Raw genomic sequence first — 21424 nt, 5'->3', positions numbered from 1 at the left:
TCACCGATCACAGTACCTGTACACAGCCAATCTGTAAATAGCACACCCAACTACCTAATCTGCATATTGTTATTTATCCTCTTGCTCTTTTACACCCCAGTATCTCTACTTGCACATCATTGTCTGCACATCTATCACTCCAGTGTTAATGCTAAATTGTAATTATTTCGCCTCTATGGCCTATTTATTGCCTTACCTCCCTACTCTTCTACATTTGCACACACTGTACATAGATTTGTCTATTGTGTTATTGACTGTACATGTGTTTATGTTTAACTCTGTGTTGTTGTTTTTGTTGCACTGCTTTGCTTTATCTTGGCCAGGTCCCAGTTGTAAATGAGAACATGTTCTCAACTGGCCTTCCTGGTTAAAAAAGGTTAAATAAATTCAAATAAAAAAATACCTTCATGAGGTTCTATAGCAGCAAGGATCTGACATCTCCAGAGGGCTTGATGGCTCAATCCACCAGAGGTATGGCTACATCATAGGCCTTGTTCAAAGGCATCTTTGTTCAAGAGATCTGTAATGCAGATGTCCTGACTGGACATCACTACACATACGGTGAGTAGAGTGGGGACCTCTGAGGGATGATCCTGTCTAGACTTGGCATCAGAGAGTATATGAGCTATATGGTTGTTGACTATATCCACAAAGTGAGAGACTAACAAGTCATTGAAATAGAACGGAAGGTTACCTAACAGAACCCCGATTCTAACATATTCACCAGGTTACCTAACAGAACCCAGATTCTATAATATTCACCAGGTTACCTCACAGAACCCTGATTCTATGATATTCACCAGGTTACCTAACAGAACCCTGGTTCTATGATATTCAGCAGGTTACCTAACAGAACCCTGATTCTATGATATTCACCAGGTTACCTAACAGAACCCTGATTCTATGATATTCACCAGGTTACCTAACAGAACCCTGATTCTATGATATTTACCAGGTTACCTAACAGAACCCTGATTCTATGATATTCACCAGGTTACCTAACAGAACCCTGGTTCTATGAAATTCACCAGGTTACCTAACAGAACCCTGATTCTATGATATTCACCAGGTTACCTAACAGAACCCCGGTTCTATAATATTCACCAGGTTACCTAACAGAACCCCGATTCTATAATATTCACCAGGTTACCTAACAGAACCCCGATTCTATAATATTCACCAGGTTACCTAACAGAACCCTGGTTCTATAATATTCACCAGGTTACCTAACAGAACCCTGATTCTATGATATTCACCAGGTTACCTAACAGAACCCCGATTCTATAATATTCACCAGGTTACCTAACAGAACCCCGATTCTATAATATTCACCAGGTTACCTAACAGAACCCTGATTCTATGATATTCACCAGGTTACCTAACAGAACCCCGATTCTATAATATTCACCAGGTTACCTAACAGAACCCTGGTTCTATAATATTCACCAGGTTACCTAACAGAACCCTGATTCTATAATATTCACCAGGTTACCTAACAGAACCCCGATTCTATAATATTCACCAGGTTACCTAACAGAACCCCGATTCTATAATATTCACCAGGTTACCTAACAGAACCCTGATTCTATATTATTCACCAGGTTACCTAACAGAACCCCGATTCTATAATATTCACCAGGTTACCTAACAGAACCCCGATTCTATAATATTCACCAGGTTACCTAACAGAACCCCGATTCTATAATATTCACCAGGTTACCTAACAGAACCCCGATTCTATAATATTCACCAGGTTACCTAACAGAACCCCGATTCTATAATATTCACCAAGTTACCTAACAGAACCCTGGTTCTATAATATTCATCAGGTTACCTAACAGAACCCTGATTCTATATTATTCACCAGGTTACCTAACAGAACCCTGATTCTATAATATTCACCAGGTTACCTAACAGAACCCCGATTCTATAATATTCACCAGGTTACCTAACAGAACCCCGATTCTATAATATTCACCAGGTTACGTAACAGAACCCCGATTCTATAATATTCACCAGGTTACCTAACAGAACCCTGATTCTATGATATTCACCAGGTTACCTAACAGAAACCTGATTCTATGATATTCACCAGGTTACCTAACAGAACCCCGATTCTATGAATATTCACCAGGTTACCTAACAGAACCCTGATTCTATGATATTCACCAGGTTACCTAACAGAACCCTGATTCTATAATATTCACCAGGTTACCTAACAGAACCCTGATTCTATGATATTCACCAGGTTACCTAACAGAACCCCGATTCTATAATATTCACCAGGTTACCTAACAGAACCCTGATTCTATGATATTCACCAGGTTACCTAACAGAACCCTGATTCTATAATATTCACCAGGTTACCTAACAGAACCCCGATTCTATAATATTCACCAGGTTACCTAACAGAACCCCGATTCTATAATATTCACCAGGTATACCTAACAGAAACCTGGTTCTATGATATTCACCAGGTTACCTAACATAACCCTGATTCTATGATATTCACCAGGTTACCTAACAGAACCCCGATTCTATAATATTCACCAGGTATACCTAACAGAAACCTGGTTCTATGATATTCACCACGTTACCTAACATAACCCTGATTCTATGATATTCACCAGGTTACCTAACAGAACCCTGATTCTATGATATTCACCAGGTTACCTTTCACACATGGAAGACAAACATGAACTTAGATGTGAAGATGGGAGCGACTATGTCCCTTATATAGGAAGTGGAGTCGTCTGCTATTAGCTGTTCAACAATATATGTAAAAAAATCTAAACATTCATAATTTATTTTCAATATTCTTATTTATATATTCTATATTAATTAATTAATGTAAGAAATGTATGAATGAAATCAAAACACAAATCAAATTTAGTGTCGACCTTACAGAGGAATGCTGACTGACAAGCCCTTAACCAACAATGCAGTTCCAAGAAAAATAAGTGTTCAGTAAAAAATACAAATAAATAACTAAAGAGCATCAGAATAATAACAGTAGAGAGGCTGTAAACAGGTATTACCAGTACAGAGTCATTGTGGAGGCTATATACAGGAGGTACCAGTACAGCGTCAATGTGGAGGGTATATACAGGGGGTACCAGTACAGAGTCAATGTGGAGGCTAAATACAGGAGGTACCAGTACAGAGTCAATGTGGAGGGTATATACAGGAGGTACCAGTACAGAGTCAATGTGGAGGCTGTAAACAGGTATTACCAGTACAGAGTCAATGTGGAGGCTGTAAACAGGTATTACCAGTACAGAGTCATTGTGGAGGCTATATACAGGAGGTACCAGTACAGAGTCAATGTGGAGGCTAAATACAGGAGGTACCAGTACAGAGTCAATGTGGAGGCTATATACAGGAGGTACCAGTACAGAGTCAATGTGGAGGCTGTAAACAGGTATTACCAGTACAGAGTCAATGTGGAGGCTGTAAACAGGTATTACCGGTACAGAGTCAATGTGGAGGCTATATACAGGAGGTACCAGTACAGAGTCAATGTGGAGGCTAAATACAGGAGGTACCAGTACAGAGTCAATGTGGAGGCTATATACAGGAGGTACCAGTACAGAGTCAATGTGGAGGCTAAATACAGGAGGTACCAGTACAGAGTCATTGTGGAGGCTATATACAGGAGGTACCAGTACAGAGTCAATGTAGAGGCTAAATACATGAGGTACCAGTACAGAGTCAATGTGGAGGCTAAATACAGGAGGTACCAGTACAGAGTCATTGTGGAGGCTATATACAGGAGGTACCAGTACAGAGTCAATGTAGAGGCTAAATACAGGAGGTACCAGTACAGAGTCAATGTGGAGGCTAAATACAGGAGGTACCAGTACAGAGTCAATGTGGAGGCTATATACAGGAGGTACCAGTACAGAGTCAATGTGGAGGGTATATACAGGGGGTACCAATACAGAGTCAATGTGGAGGCTAAATACAGGAGGTACCAGTACAGAGTCAATGTGGAGGCTAAATACAGGAGGTACCAGTACAGAGTCAATGTGGAGGCTAAATACAGGAGGTACCAGTACAGAGTCAATGTGGAGGGTATATACTGGAGGTACCAGTACAGAGTCAATGTGGAGGCTAAATACAGGAGGTACCAGTACAGAGTCAATGTGGAGGGTATATACAGGATGTACCGGTACAGAGTCAATGTGGAGGGTATATACAGGATGTACCATTACAGAGTCAATGTGGAGGGTATATACAGGAGGTACCATTACAGAGTCAATGTGGAGGGTATATACAGGAGGTACCATTACAGAGTCATTGTGGAGGGTATATACAGGAGGTACCATTACAGAGTCAATGTGGAGGGTATATACAGGATGTACCGGTACAGAGTCAATGTGGAGGCTATATACAGGAGGTACCGGTACAGCGTCAATGTGGAGGCTGTATACAGGAGGTACCGGAACAGAGTCAATGTGGAGGCTATATTCAGGAGGTACCGGAACAGAGTCAATGTGGAGGCTATATACAGGAGGTACCGGTACAGCGTCAATGTGGAGGCTGTATACAGGAGGTACCGGAACAGAGTCAATGTGGAGGCTATATACAGGAGGTACCGGAACAGAGTCAATGTGGAGGCTATATACAAGAGGTACCGGAACAGAGTCAATGTGCGGGACACAGGTAAGTCTAGGAAAAATACTACTCCTATTACAGAGCAAGTGGTAAAGATTCATATGACATCCATTGTTGGAGGACTGTAGCATCTAATGATGACACATGTAGCATCTCCACAGAGGAGCTCTGTCAAGATTGTAGCAGGTTACTAACAAGTTACTTATATTAGCTGTGTTGACTATGACGTTACTTTAGCTAATATGGTGACAGCGATGTAGGCTGTGTGTAGCAGTTATGAAATGGTTTGGTTTGGAAAGGTTTTAACTCCTGGTCACCTACAGCTGATGTGTTGTGCATTGACGTCCACAAGCGAAGGGAAAAGGTGAGCGAATTGATGTGCGAGGAAATACAACGTGGCAGTTGTGAAAGTGAACTGTGTTTACGCATCATCAGGGGTGAATTCATTCAGCCGATTCTGTTGCATGTGATGCATTTGCTCTATTGTTTACATTATGATTTGTATCGCATAGAGCGTGGCTTTAAGGGAAAAGTATGGTCACATCTAATAAAAACAAATGTGAGAGTATTAATTAACACAAATGTGTTTTAACACACTACCTATTCGTAGAAGTATTTATTCATCATCCACATATTCATTTTAAGCTTCTACGTCTGTGTACAGGAAAGTATTATTTGTAAGACGTAAGAGAAAATATATCTGTTTATTGTTAAATTATCATGACGTTCTTTCCAACACAAAAAGTGTAGTACCTATTGTTTCCAAACTGCGTTACCCACTCCAGCCAGTAGATGGCGTCTATCGGGTGATGCTTCTTGTGTGACGTATAATGGACTGGACGGGACGGTTCTTCAGGAACAGGCGCCAACTCTTTCAACCACCTCGGTAGCCTGCTAGACAACATAAAACTGAAAGATTAATTCTTTAGACCATGTTATTGTACATTAGCTAATCTCAGTGTTTTAGACACATTTCGGTTGACGTATCTACTGGTTAACTTTAACCTAATGTGCTTGTTCAATTTGCAAACTTGTTAAAGATTGATACTGAGGTTAGCACTAGGCTAGTCGCTAATGCTAGCTAGCTAGCTAGCTAGCTAACATCCCCGACCATGAGCTCACTGAACTACTCCCTTGCTAATGAAGAGGAGGTCTGCTTTACGGAGAAAGAATCTTTCAGAATGAAAAAGGAGGAAGAGGAGGCTGTTATGGTGAAAGAAGAGAAAGAACCTTTTAGAGAGGAAGAGGGTGCTATCTTAATAAACGTGAAGGAGGAAGACGTTTTGGGAGTGAAAAAGGAGGAGACAGAAGATCCGATTGACACCAGTGAGGACTGTCTTAAAAACAGGGACACAAACTATGCAGTTGTTGAACTAATGTGGGGTTTTTAATGGGCATTCTTACTGTAGGAATTGTTAGATGGTCGATCTGCCATTGGTTCATATACTTTTGGGACTTTTCATTTAGATGTATTGAATTCTCCATGTGGTCGACATTAAAGTTCCCCTCATCTAGTATAACAGTCTTTTAAAATGCAATATTGGTGCATATGTTCTACTTAAAATATAAAAAGGGCACCCATTTTGTGGAACAACCCTTTTACATTTGCATCACAAATGTTATTTTAGGCTCGTTTTAGACATATTCATGCCTCTTGTAAGACTGTGATTGCAATAGAAGATCATAAGTTTACCATCTGTTTGATGTTCTCATTCACACAGGAGAGAGACATGACTATGGTGGATCCTCTGCGGAGCCTCAACAACATCCTGATGCTGACGAGGCGGAGAAGAGTCTCTCCATATCAGAACACCAGATGGTACAGCTTGGTCTGGTCTAGCATACAGCTTGCTTTATCGGCTTGGGCTGGGTTTCTGTAGAGCACTTTATGACAACAGTGACATCAGCATCCATAATGATGTGCGTCTGTGTCCCTCTTTATGGTTAACAGGACAACGCTAGCCCTTCCAGCCTCCCGGAGTCCATGTGTCGTGCCTCTCCCGGTCGCACCTTACTGCTGGGTATGAAGAGGTTGTCTGTGCTGCTGGTGGACTTCAGGAAAACAACGGGGCTGAGTGGAACTGTGAGAGGAGGAGAAGAGATGAAAGGATCAGATTTGACTCATCAAAGTAAGTGCTGTAGTTTAGTTTGAACAAATACAATAGATCTGCCCACTGGTATCTGTTACCAGGACAACCAGTGGAGTTCTGTTAGTTGACAGGGAGATAGACTGGTGGATATGGATGTTATGAATATCATAACACTGAAAAAGGATTCTGCCAATGAAAAGAGAGAAACCAATAGACCATATAAAACCTTGATGAAAGTTAGCTTTAGAGAGAGAATTTCAAGATGATCCAATGCAAGGTGCTTGTTTTACAAAAACTTATCCTTAAAACATTATGGATATTACATTGCCTGTCCCAGTCAACCCCCCAATCTAATGATGAAACATTATGGAGTCTTAAAGGAGGACTGATGAAACATTATGGAGTCTTAAAGGAGGACTGATGAAACATTATGGAGTCTTAAAGGAGGACTGTAGCATCTAATGATGAAACATTATGGAGTCTTAAAGGAGGACTGTAGCATCTAATGATGAAACATTATGGAGTCTTAAAGGAGGACTGTAGCATCTAATGATGAAACATTATGGAGTCTAATGATGGAAAGGGGATACCTAGTCAGTTGTATAACTGAATGCATTCAACTGATATGTGTCTTTCACATTGAACCCATCCCCTCTGAATCAGAGCCTTAATCGACGTCCACGTCATCGGTGCCCGGGGATTAGCTGTTGTTGGGGGTTAACTGCCTTGCTCAAGTTCAGAACAGCAGATTTTTCCAACTTGTTGGCGTGGGGATTCAAACCAGAGACCTTTCGGTTACGGCCCCAACATTCCTACCCGCTAGTCTTCAAATGTTACAACTTCAATTCATTATTTCTCAATGATGCTTTAAAGGAGAAGTTTACCCAACATCCAGAAACTCCTAAGTGATTCCATACATTGAAACTAGTCCAGTGGATTTTTTCCCTCTCCCCCTCTCTCTCCCTGTAGTGCTGTACTGAAACAGCTGCTCCCCCTCTCTCTCCCTGTAGTGCTGTACTGAAACAGCTGCTCTCCCCTCTCTCTCTCTGTAGTGCTGTACTGAAACAGCTGCTCTCCCCCTCTCTCTCCCTGTAGTGCTGTACTGAAACAGCTGCTCTCTCCCTGTAGTGCTGTACTGAAACAGCATCTCTCCCCCTCTCTCTCCCTGTAGTGTTGTACTGAAACAGCTGCTCCCCCTCTCTCCCTGTAGTGCTGTACTGAAACAGCTGCTCCCCTTCTCTCTCCCTGTAGTGCTGTACTGAAACAGCTGCTCTCCCCCTCTCTCTCTCTGTAGTGCTGTACTGAAACAGCTGCTCTCCCCTCTCTCTCCCTGTAGTGTTGTACTGAAACAGCTGCTCTCCCTCTCTCTCCCTGTAGTGCTGTACTGAAACAGCTCTCTCGCTCTCTCCATTTAGTGCTGTACTGAAACAGCTGCTCCCCCTCTTTCTCCCTGTAGTGCTGTACTGAAACAGCTGCTCTCCCTCTTTCTCCCTGTAGTGCAGTACTGAAACAGCTGCTCTCCCTCTCTCTCCCTGTAGTGCTGTACTGAAACAGCTGCTCTCCCCCTCTCTCTCCCTGTAGTGCTGTACTGAAACAGCTGCTCTCTCCCTGTAGTGCTGTACTGAAACAGCTGCTCTCTCCCTGTAGTGCTGTACTGAAACAGCTGCTCCCCTCTCTCTCTGTAGTGCTGTACTGAAACAGCTGCTCTCCCTCTCTACCTGTAGTGCTGTACTGAAACAGCTGTGCTCTCTCTCCCTGTAGTGCAGTACTGAAACAGCTGCTCTCCCTCTCTCTCCCTGTAGTGCTGTACTGAAACAGCTGCTCTCTCCCTGTAGTGCTGTACTGAAACAGCTGCTCCCCCTCTCTCTCTGTAGTGCTGTACTGAAACAGCTGCTCTCCCTCTCTCTCTGTAGTGCTGTACTGAAACAGCTGCTCTCCCCCTCTCTCTCCCTGTAGTGCTGTACTGAAACAGCTGCTCTGCCTCTCTCTCCCTGTAGTGCTGTACTGAAACAGCTGCTCTCCCTCTTTCTCCCTGTAGTGCAGTACTGAAACAGCTGCTCTCCCTCTCTCTCCCTGTAGTGCTGTACTGAAACAGCTGCTCTCCCTCTCTCTCCCTGTAGTGCTGTACTGAAACAGCTGCTCTCTCCCTGTAGTGCTGTACTGAAACAGCTGCTCCCTCTCTCTCCCTGTAGTGCTGTACTGAAACAGCTGCTCTCCCTCTTTCTCCCTGTAGTGCTGTACTGAAACAGCTGCTCTCCCTCTCTCTCCCTGTAGTGCTGTACTGAAACAGCTGCTCTCCCTCTCTCTCCCTGTAGTGCTGTACTGAAACAGCTGCTCTCCCTCTCTCTCCCTGTAGTGCTGTACTGAAACAGCTTCTCTCTCTCTCTCCATTTAGTGCTGTACTGAAACAGCTGCTCCCCCTTTCTCCCTGTAGTGCTGTACTGAAACAGCTGCTCCCCTCTCTCTCCCTGTAGTGCAGTACTGAAACAGCTGCTCTCCCTCTCTCTCCCTGTAGTGCTGTACTGAAACAGCTGCTCTCCCCCTCTCTCTCTCCCTGTAGTGCTGTACTGAAACAGCTGCTCTCTCCCTGTAGTGCTGTACTGAAACAGCTGCTCTCCCTCTCTCTCTGTAGTGCTGTACTGAAACAGCTGCTCTCCCTCTCTCTCCCTGTAGTGCTGTACTGAAACAGCTGCTCTCCCTCTCTCTCTGTAGTGCTGTACTGAAACAGCTGCTCTCCCTCTCTCTCTGTAGTGCTGTACTGAAACAGCTGCTCTCCCTCTCTCTACCTGTAGTGCAGTACTGAAACAGCTGCTCTCCCTCTCTCTCTCTGTAGTGCTGTACTGAAACAGCTGCTCTCCCTCTCTCTCCCTGTAGTGCTGTACTGAAACAGCTGCTCTCCCCTCTCTCCCTGTATTGCTGTACTGAAACAGCTGCTCTCCCTCTCTCTCCCTGTAGTGCTGTACTGAAACAGCTGCTCTCCCTCTCTCTCTGTAGTGCTGTACTGAAACAGCTGCTCTCCCTCTCTCTCCCTGTAGTGCTATACTGAAACAGCTGCTCTCCCTCTCTCTCTGTAGTGCTGTACTGAAACAGCTGCTCTCCCTCTCTCTCCCTGTAGTGCTGTACTGAAACAGCTGCAAACACGTGACTTGTAATGTTGCTGCATGCGGGCCTCGCTCTGCTGCTTTTTTGGACTTAACATGACTGGGCAGGGGCACAGCCATTGGCTTTATTACGGAGAGACCTACTCCTCAGTTTCATCAGATGTCCGGGTGGCTGGTCTCAGTTCCCATAGGCGAAGAAGCCGCATGTACTGGTCTGGCGTGGTTACATGTGGTCTGCAGTTGGCTTCTGGTAGAGAATTGAACATTCAATTATCTGGTAACAGCTCTAATGGATATTCCTGCAGTCAGCATGCCAATTACCGGTCAAAAATTGTTGTGCCTACTCATTCCAGGGTTTTTAAAATGTATTTTTACTCTTTTCTACATTGCAGAATAATAGTGAAGACATGAACTATGAAATAACACATATGGAATCATGTAGTAATCAAAAAAGTGTTAAACAAATCCAAATATATGTTATATTTGAAAAATCACAAAGTTGCCACCCTTTGCCTTGACAGCTTTGCACACGCTTGGCATTCTCTCAACCAGCTTCATGAGGTAGTCACCTGGAATGCATTTCAATTAACATGTGTGCCTTGTTAGAAGTTAAGTTGTGGAATTTCTTCCTCAATGCGTTTGAGCCAATCAGTTGTGTTGTGACACGGTGGGGGTGGTATACAGAAGATATGGTATATTGTGTAAAAGACCAAGTCCATATTATGTCAAGAACTGCTCAAATAAGCAAAGAGAAACAGCAGTCCATCATTACCTTAAGGACCACCACAGGAATGGAAGACCCAGAGTTACTTCTGTTGCAGAGGATAAGTTCATTAGAGTTACCAGCCTCAGAAATGGCTGCCCAAATAAATGCTTCATAGAGTTCAAGGAACAGACACTTCTCAACATCAACTCTTCAGAGGAGACTGCATGAATCAGGCCTTCATGGTTAAATGTCTGCAAAGAAACCACTACTAAAGGACACCAATAAGAAGAGACTTGCTTGGGCCAAGAAACATGATCAAGGGACATTAGACTGGTGGATATCTGTCCTTTGGTCTGATCAGTCCAAATTTGCGATCTTTGGTTTCAAACTCAAAGTTGGTGAACGGATGATCTCCGCATCTGCAGCGATACGCTCCATCTGGTTTGGTGGGACAAACGATAGTGGGACTATCATTTGTTTTTCAACAGGACAATGACCCAACACACATCCAGGTGGTGTAAGGGATAATTGACCAAGAAGGAGAGTGATGGAGTGCTGTATCAGAAGACCTGGCCTCCACAATCCCCCGACCTCAACCAAATTGAGACGGTTTGGGATTAGTTAGACCGCAGAGTGAAGGAAAAGCAGCCAACAAGTTCTCGTTTTTCAACCACTCCACAAATGTCTTGTTAGCAAACTAGTTTTGGTTAGGACATCGAATTTGCCTGACACAAGTCATTTTTCAAATATTTTTTTACAGACAGATTATTTCACTTATATATCACTGTATCACAATTCCCGTTGGTCAGAAGTTTACATATACTAAGTTGACTGTGCCTTTAAACAGCTTGGAAAATTCCAGGAAATGTTGTCATGGCTTTAGAAGCTTCTGATTGGCTAATTGACATCATTTGAGTCAATTGGAGGTGTACCTGTGGATGTATTTCAAAGGCCTACCTTCAAACTCAGTGCCTCTTTGCTTGACATCATGGGAAAATCAAAAGAAATCAGCCAAGACATCAGAAAAAATTGTAGACCTCTACAAGTCTGGTTCATCCTTGGGAGCAATTTCCAAATTCCTGAAGGTACCACGTTTATCTGTACAAACAATAGTACGCAGGTATAAACACCATGGGACCACGCAGCCGTCATACCGCTCAGGAAGGAGACGCCTTCTGTCTCCTTGAGATGAATGTACTTTTGGTGCGAAAAGTGCAAATCAATCCCAGAACAACGGCAAAGGACCTTGTGAAGATGCTGGATGAATCAGGTACAAAATGATCTATATCCACAGTAAAACGAGATCTATATTGACATAACCTGAAAGGCCACTCGGCAAGGAAGAAGCCACTGCTCCAAAAAGCCAGACTACATGGGGACGAAGATCGTACTTTTTGGAGGAATGTCCTCTGGTCTGATGAAACAAAAAAATAACTGTTTGGTCATAATTATGTTTGGAGGAAAAAGAGGGATGCCTGCAAGCCGAAGAACACCATCCCAATCATGAAATTGTACTAGGCTAATCGCCCGGAGCATGAGCTCACTAAGCTAGACGGAGAAAGAAGCTCTGATGAAAGGAGAGGAAGAAGCTTTCAGGATGATAAAGGAGGAAGATGAGGCTATCACATTGAAAGAAGAAGAGGATGTTATTACAGTGAAAGAGGTTGTCAGAGTAGGAGAGGAGGTAGAATCTTTAACAATGAAAAAGGAGGAAGATGCCATAACATTGAAAGAAGAGGAAGAACCTTTTGGAGTAAAAGAGGAAGAGGAGGAAGACATTTTGGGAGTGAAAAAAAGGCTGAAGATCCGATTAACACCAGTGAGTGCTGACTTAAAAACGGGCACAAAATATGCATTTCTCGAACTAATGTGGGGTTTAAAGAGGCATTCTACTGAAGTTCTACACTTTAATATGTTGTTCAGTACTGAATAAATTGTTAAAGGTGCAATCCGTCATTGGTACATATATTTAGACTTTTATATTAGATTTATTGAAATGTCCATGTGGTCGCATTAAAGTACTCTTCATCTAACAGGCTTTTCAAATTTAACATTGGTGCATAATTTCTACTTAAATTATCAAAGGGACGCAAAAGTGCACCCATTTCGTGGAACAACCCTTTAACATTTGCAACACAAACAGTATTTTACAAAATGATGATGAAAGTTTGCATTTTAGGCCCTTTTAGACATATTCATGCCTCTTGTAAGACTCTGTGATTGTAATAGAAGATCATAAGTTTACCATCTGTTTGATGTTCTCATTCACACAGGAGAGAGACATGACTATGGTGGATCCTCTGGGGAGCCTCAACAACATCCTGATGCTGACGAGGCAGAGAAGAGTCTCTCCAGATCAGATCACCAGATGGTACAGCTTGGTCTGGTCTAGCGTACAGCTTGCTCTATTGGGGTCTGGGCTGGGTTTCTGTAAATCACTTCATGACAACAGTGACATCGGCATCCATAATGATATGTGTTTGTGTCCCCTCTTTATGGTTACTAGGACAACGCTAGCCCTTCCTCCCTCCCAGAGTCCCTGTGTCGTGCCTCTCCCGGTAGCGCCTTACTGGGTATGAAGAGGTTGTCTGTGCTGCTGGTGGACTGCAAGAAAACAACAGGGCTGAGTGGAACTGTGAGAGGAGGAGCAGAGAAGAAAGGATCAGATTTGACACATCAAAGTAAGTGCTGTAGTTTAGTTTGAACAAATACAATAGATCTGCCCACTGGTATCTGTGACCAGGACAACCAGCAAAGTTATGTTAGTTGACAGGAAGATAGACTGGTGGATATGGATGTTATGAATATCATAACACTGAAAAAGGATTCTGCCAATGAAAAGAGAGAAACCAATAGACCATATTAAACATTGATGAAAGTTAGCTTTAGAGAAAAAGTTTCAAGTTGATCCAATGCGAAGTGCGTGTTTTACAGAAACCTTTCCTTAAAACATTATGGATGTTACATTGCCTGTCCTAGTCAACCCACCTATCTTTACAAGACTCTAGAACAGGAAAACATGATGGAGTCTTAAAGGAGGACTGTATCAGCTAATGATGAAACATGGAGTCTTAAAGGAGGCCTGTAGCATCTAATGATGAAACCTTATGGAGTCTTAAAGGAGGACTGTAGCATCTAATGATGAAACATGGAGTCTTAAAGGAGGACTGTAGCATCTAATGATGAAACAGTATGGAGTCTTAAAGGAGGACTGTAGCATCTAATGATGAAACATTATGGAGTCTTAAAGGAGGACTGTAGCATCTAATGATGAAACCTTATGGAGTCTTAAAGGAGGACTGTAGCATCTAATGAAACATGGAGTCCTAACTTCTTATGGCTAGCGGAACCCCTCAACAACATTCCTCTGAAAAGGCAGAGCGCGAAATACAAAATATTTTATTGAAATATTAACTTTCATACATTCACAAGTGCAATACACCAAATTATAGCTTGCCTTCTTGTTAATCTACCCATCGTGTCTGATTTCAAAAGAGCGTTACAGCGAAAGCACACCATATAATTATGTTAGGTCAGAGCCTCAAAAACACACACAGCCATTTTCCAGCCAAAGAGAGGAGTCACAAGAAGCAGAAAATCAGATGACACTCATAGGACTTCATGTTACACAATACATGTATGTTTTGTTCGATAAAGTTCATATTTATATCACTCACTGCAAGTACTGTCAAATCTGGTGCAGTTAATGAGTAGATGCAGTACTTAACCCCCAACCCCCTTTGTTCAGGGACACATTATTCCATTTCAGTTCGTCACATGTCTGTGGAACTTGTTCAGTTTTGAATGTTGTTGAATCTTGTTATGTTCCAACAAATATTTACACATCTTAAGTTTGCTGAAAATAAACGCAGTTGACAGTGAGAGGACGTTTCTTTGTTTGCTGAGTTTAGATTGGCGAGGGGGGAAAACAATTTAATCAATTTTAGAATAATGCTGAAATGTAACAACATTTGGAAAAGGTGAAGGGGTCTGAATACTTAACGAATGCACAGTGTCTGTGTGTTTACTGAACCAAAATATAAACAACAATTTCAACGATTTACAGCTCATTCAAGTCATTCATTGTAAATAAATACATTAGGCCCTAATCTATGGACTTTACATGACTGGGCAGGGGAGCAGCCATTGGTGGGCCCTGGAGGGCATAAGCCCTTCCATTGCGGTGCCAGGCCCAGCCAATCAGAATGTAGTTTTCCCCCACAAAAGGTCTTCATTACGAATAGAAATACAACTCAGGTGGCTGGTCTCAGATGCTGTGGGGATCCTGGGCTGGCGTCGTTATATGTGGTCTGTGGTTGTGAGGCCAGTTGGATGTACTGCCAAATTCTCTAAAACGATGTTGGAGGCAGCTTCTGGTAGAGAATTGAACATTCAATTATCTGGTAACAGCTCTAGTGGATATTCCTGCAGTCAGCATGTCAATTGCACGCTCCCTCAAAACTTGAGACACCTGTGGCATTGTGTTGTGTGACAAAACTGCACATTTTAGTGTGGCCTTTTATTCTCCCCAGCACAAGGTGCACCTGTGTAATGATCATGCTGTTTAATCAGCTTGACATGCCACACCTGTCAGGTGGATGAATTTTCTTGGCAAAGGAGAAATGTTTACTAACAGGGATGTAAAAAATTCTGCAATCTTTTGTTTCAGCTCATGAAACATCCAACACTTTACATGTTGCATTTATATTTTTGTTTATTGTAGTTACTACCAGTTTTAGGAACATCTTTCCAAATATTTCACCTTATTTTTTACTTTACCCAAAATATGACATCAGCGATAGTCAAAATGTTGAAAACCTGTCAACGTCTAAATAAGAAATTGGTCCATTTAAACAGCAGGTGTCGATCCCTTTCGACAATGGGGAGATTTTACTGATGTGCTTTGTGTCTTCGATGTAAAAACAAGTTTTTTACAATCACACAAAATTACTTCTTTAGTTATTTTATGTTTTAAGGAAGTGTGTAGGTCACATTCTGTATCATACAGCTATGAAAGTTATATATTTAGAACCACCTGCTCAATTGGAATCCAGCGACATCTGTGTCTTCAGTGTCCTAGAACTGTCTAGTTTTTTGTGTTCTGACTTGTAAAACAGGATGAATAAAATAAGTAATGTAAACATATAAGTAATTACCAGAAAGATCTACATTTGTTTTAAAATCACACTAAGATTGTTAAAACTGGCCTCATGTTATTGAGATCTGATTAGGATTTACTCTCATAGCACTGTTGTTTTATCATGTGGAGGTTTCATTCGGGTATCTATTTAAAAAAATAAACTGTCTTTGGCAGGAGAAAGACCAGACTCAGTGGAACCAGAGCCAGGGACGTCCAAACCAGCAAGAAGACACCAGTGCTCCCACTGTGGAAACGGTTGTAACCGGTTATGGGACCTGAAACAACATGAGAAAATACACACAGGGGAGAAGTCTTACGACTGCTCCCAGTGTGGAAAGATTTTAACTGTGTAGGGAGCCTGAAACAACATGAGAAAATTCACACAGGGAGAAGCCTTACCACTGCTCCCAGTGTGGCAAGTGTTTTAACCGGGTAGGGAGCCTGAAACGACATGAGACAATTCACACAGGGGAGACGCCTTTCCACTGCTCCCAGTGTGGAAAGTGTTTCACCCAGTTAGGGAATCTTAAACAGCATGGGCTAGTACACACAGGGGAGAAGCCTTACCAATGCTCCCATTGTGGCAAGTGTTTTAACCAGTTAAGGACTCTGACACTACATGAGCTAGTACACACAGGGGAGAAGCCATACCACTGCTCCCAGTGTGGCAAGTGTTTTAACCGGTCAGGACACCTGAAAGCTCATGAGCTAGTACACACAGGGGAGAAGCCTTACCACTGTTCCCAGTGTGGCAAGTGTTTTAACCAGTTAAGGACTCTGAAACGACATGAGCTAGTACACACAGGGGAGAAGCCTTACCACTGCTCCCAGTGTGGTAAGTGTTTTAACCAGTTAGGGAGCCTGAAACAACATGAGCTAGTACACACAGGGGAGAAGCCTTAACACTATTCCCAGTGTGGAAGAAGTTTTAACCAGAAAAACAGCCTGAACCAACATGAGAAAATACACAGAGGTGAGATGCATTACCACTCCTCCCAGGGTGCAAAGCATTTGCCCATTTAGGAAGCCTGAAAGAGCATGACACAGAGGAGAAAGCTTACAAAAGCTTAGACTTTGGGAAAACATATTACTCATAACAATCACTTAAACGTCATTAGAGAATCCACACAGGAGAGAGAAATTACTTCTCTTAGCGTGTATATTGATATTTCACATCTCATTTTTCTTACAATTCATCAGAGAACATACACAGTGATCCCGTTGTCTTATATTGTTGCCTTATAATGTGTTTACCTGTTTTTATCAGATGAAATTGCTTCTTCCAATTATTGATAAACATGTACTGACTGTTAGAACTGTTCCATGGATTGATGAGGAATTTAAAAGCTGTATGTTTGAAAGAGATGGGGCAAAAGGAGTGGCTAATAACTCTGGCTGCACATCTGGCTGGCTTACATACTGCAAATTGAGAAATGATGTGACCAAACTCAACAAAAATAATCAACTTTATTAGGAAGCCAAGATCAATGATATAAAGAATGATGGAAAAAAACACCATGAAAGAAAAGTAGTGCAAGTATCGAATTTTGTAAAGTTAGTGTGGGAGAGGTGGAAAAATTGTTATCGATCAATAATGACAAACCTCCTGGCATTGACAACTTAGGAGTGGCTATAGAGTCAGCTACTGTCCTCAGTAGCTTTCCATCCATCTGTCATATTTTTAATATGAGCCAAGAGGAAAGTCTTTGTTCTCAGGCCTGGAGGGAAGCCAAAGTAATTCCACTACCCAAGAGTGGTAAAGCGGCCTTTACTGGTTCTAACAGCAGACCTATAAGCTTGCTGCCAGCTCTTAGCAACCTATTGGAAAACATTGTGTTTTACCAAATGTAATGCTATTTCTCTGTAAACAAAAGAACAACAGACTTTCAGCATGCTTATAGAGAAGGGCACTCAACATGTACTGCACTAACACAAATGACTGATGATTGGTTGAGAGAAATTGATTACAAGAAGATTGTGGGAGCTCTATTGTTAGATTTCAGTGCAGCCTTTGATATTATTGACCATAACCTGTTGTTTAAGAATGTTTGTGCTATGGCTTTTCAACCTCTGCCATAATGTGGATTCAGAGCTGTCTATCTAATAGAACTCAGAGGGTTTTTAATGGAAGCTTCTCTAATGTCAAACATATGAAGTGTGATGTACCGCAGGGCAGCTCTCTAGGCCCTCTACTCTTTTCTATTTTTACCAATGGCCTGCCACTGGCATTAAACAAAGCATGTGTGTCCATGTATGCTGATGATTCAACCATATAAGCATCAGCAACCACAGCTAATGAAGTCACTGAAACCCTTAACAAATAGTTGCAATCTGTTTTGGAATGCGTGGCCAGTAATAAACTGGTCCTGAACATCTCTAAAACTAAGAGCATTGTATTTGGTACAAATCATTCCTCAAGTTCTAGACCTCAGCTGAATCTGGTAATGAATTGTGTGGCTGTTGAACAAGTTGAGGAGACTAAATTACTTGGCATTACCTTAGATTGTAAACTGTCATGGTCAAAACATATAGATTCAATGGTTGAAAAGATGGGGAGAGGTCTAGCCGTAATAAAGAGATGCTCTGCTTTTTTTGACACTACTCTCCACAAAGCAAGTTCTGCAGGCTCTAGTTTTGTCTAATCTTGATTATTGTCCAGTCGTGTGGTCCAGTGCTGCAAGGAAAGACCTAGTAAAGCTGCAGCTGGCCCAGAACAGAGCGGCTGTCACGCCCTGGCCATAGAGAAGCTTTTATTCTCTATTTTGATTAGGCCAGGGTGGGCATTCTATGTTCCTTTTTCTGTGTTTTTGTATTTCTTTGTTTTTGGCTGAGTGTGGTTCCCAATCGGAGGCAGCTGTCTATCGTTGTCTCTAATTGGGAATCATACTTAGGCAGCCTTTTTCCACCTGTGTTTTTTGGGTAGTTGTTTTCTGTATAGTTGATTTGCCTTACAGAACTGTTCATTCTTCTCTTTGTTATTTTGTTCTAATGTTTTTTGATGAAATAAAAATCATGAACACTTACCACGCTGCGCTTTGGTCCGTGCCTTCCGACGAGAGACGTGACAATTGTGTCATGTTTTGTGTTGACCGCAGGAGGGGTAGCTGCTGCTTTTGCAACAGCTAATGGGGATCCTAGTAAAATACCAAACTCTGTTGTTCTCTCTGAGCTAGGAAATAAAGAATCTTGGTTTGACTTGGACTCCAGCAGATCCTTATATTATAATATCCACTACAACTCACCCACAGATTGCTGTTTCATGATTGTCTCAATGAAGAGTTCCTCATTCCACTTTCCTGTGGGCATTTACAAGCCTCCCACTGGTTGAATAAACGTTGTTTCCACGTCAAATTAAAAACATCCTTAACATAGATAAACCTTCAATATCTTCATCCCTAAACTAGCAACATTAACTATTGTCTATTGTTATTCTCAATGACATTCCTGGCCTTATGAAATCCTGACTAAATACAATGTTCCCACCTGTTTTCATGTCTTTGGTTATGCAAACATTTGTTTATTTGATTATATTTCTCATTAAGATAAATAATGTTTTAATTCTGTATGGGTCACGCATTCCTTTGGTCATGTGGTCCCTTATGGGTCAATGATTTTAATTAGAATATAGCAATTATGCTCTCTCCTCAATCACTTACAGTTTCTTTGGAAAGTATTCAGACCCCTTGACTTTTAGGTTTACGTCATCATTAAAGGAGACATCTTAAATATTACAATGACCCTTTCAAAGACAGACATCCCCCGGACCTCCCCCTATAACTATTTTTAAAAGGGTAAAAATGATCTGTTTTCTATAGCATTAAGGTCAGGGCGTTGTGATGCCCACTCCAATACCTTGACTTTGTTGTCCTTAAGACATTTTGCCACAACTTTGGAAGTATGCTTGGCGTCATTGTACATTTGAAAGACCCATTTGCGACCGAGCTTTAACTTCCTGACTGATGTCTTGAGATGTTGCTTCAATATATTCACATAATTTTCCTCACCCATGATGCCATCTATTTTGTGAAGTGCCCCAGTCCTTCCTGCAGCGAAGCACCCCCACAACGTGATGCTGCCACCTGTGTGCTTCACGGTTGGGATGGTGTTCTTCGGCTTGCAAGCGTCCCCCTTTTTCCTCCGATCATAACGATGGTCATTATGGCCAAACAGTTCTATTTTTGTTTCATCAGACCAGAGGACCCCTTCAGGCATTTGGAAATCGCTCCCAAGGATGAACCAGACTTGTGGAGGTCTACCATTTTTTTCTGAGATCTTGGCAGATTTGTATTTATTTTCCCATGATATCAAGTAAAGAGGCACTGAGTTTCAAGGTAGGTCTTGAAATACATACACAGGTGCTCTTCCAATTGACTCAAATGATGTCAATTAGCCTATCAGAAGCTACGAAAGCTATGACATAATTTTCTGGAATTTTCCAAGGCTGTTTCAAGGCACAGTCAACTTAGTGTATGTAAACATCTGACCCACTGGGATTGTGAAATAATCTGTCTGTAAACAATTGTTGAAAAAATGACTTGTGTCATTAACACAGATGTCCTAACCGACATGCCAAAACTATAGTTTGTTAACAAGAAATGTGTAGAGTGGTTGAAAAATGAGTGCACTGTCGGATCTAGAAGCATAAGCATTTCACTACACTCACAATAACATCTGCTAACCATGTGTATGTGACCAATAACATCTGATAACCATGTGTATGTGACCAATAATATATGCTAACCATGTGTATGTGACCAAAAGCAGCTCACAGATACAGTGTTGGTAGGCTACCGACATGATGAGATTATTATGGATAAGAGCGACATTATTTTATTTGTCAAATGGCAACCAAGCATCAATCATCATCATGTCACCAGAAGAAGACCCTCAAAATGTTTTGGAAAGGAGCATCAAGCTCAACACATGCACTTTCACCACCCTGTGAAGTTCATCATTTATTTAATCTGTAGCCTAATAAACTACATGGGTTCCCAGGTCGTAGTGGGAGGACCACACAATATATCATCGCGTGACTCCAAGTTAACTTCGATATGATGGTTATTATATAAATATTTGCGCATAAAGGAGTTTCCACCGCCTTTTCTCGCTCATACATTTTTACTGACACAAAAAGACCCACCATGTAAAACAAACCAACAAATCTTCTGGAGGCATTTAGAAAAGTGTAAAAGCATATCCTGTTTCCATCAGCCCGGTCATTACTTTGGAAATTGTTGAATTAATATCCACCTTCATGATATGGATGAAGCCTGATTTGGAATGTCTGAGTAGTTATTTCTGATGTCATAATACACCCCTCTGATAATCAAGTGATATTTGGAATGTCTGAGTAGTTATTTCTGATGTCATAATACACCCCTCTGATAATCAAGTGATATTTGGAATGTCTGAGTAGTTCTTTCTGATGTCATAATACACCCCTCTGATAATCAAGGGATATTTGGAATGTCTGAGTAGTTCTATCTGATGTCACAATACACACCTCTGATAATCAAGTGCTATTTGCATGTGATACATTTGCTCTCTTGTTTACAGCGGGGTTGGGAAATTCCAGTCCTCGAGGGCCTGATTAGTGTCACAGTTTTACCCCAGCCCAAGCTAACACACCAGACTCCAATAATCACCTAATCATGATCTTCAGTTTAGAATGCAGTTTGATTAATCAGCTGTGTTTGTTAGGGATGGAGAAAAAGTGTGGTTTACAGGAATTTGTATCTTAAAGAGCGTAGCTTTCAGGGAAGAGTACCGT

The 21424-nt window shown here is 41.8% G+C and overlaps 1 protein-coding gene across 1 annotated transcript; it reads left to right on the top strand.

Annotated features, from left to right (window-relative positions):
* Positions 1–5210: 5210 nt before the first annotated feature.
* LOC135559586 (zinc finger protein with KRAB and SCAN domains 1-like) lies at positions 5211–18677 on the top strand. The gene is made up of 6 exons (XM_065002256.1): positions 5211–5943; positions 6339–6436; positions 6569–6746; positions 12788–12885; positions 13021–13195; positions 15829–18677. Exons 1-6 carry the CDS (start codon positions 5730–5732, stop codon positions 16005–16007), a joined length of 942 nt encoding a protein of 313 aa, XP_064858328.1. The 5' UTR covers positions 5211–5729; the 3' UTR covers positions 16008–18677.
* The last annotated feature ends 2747 nt before the right edge of the window (positions 18678–21424 follow it).

Source organism: Oncorhynchus nerka, linkage group LG15 (assembly GCF_034236695.1).
Source record: "Oncorhynchus nerka isolate Pitt River linkage group LG15, Oner_Uvic_2.0, whole genome shotgun sequence".
Classification (NCBI taxonomy): Eukaryota; Metazoa; Chordata; class Actinopteri; order Salmoniformes; family Salmonidae; genus Oncorhynchus; species Oncorhynchus nerka.
This window is presented reverse-complemented; position numbering and strand designations above follow the sequence as displayed.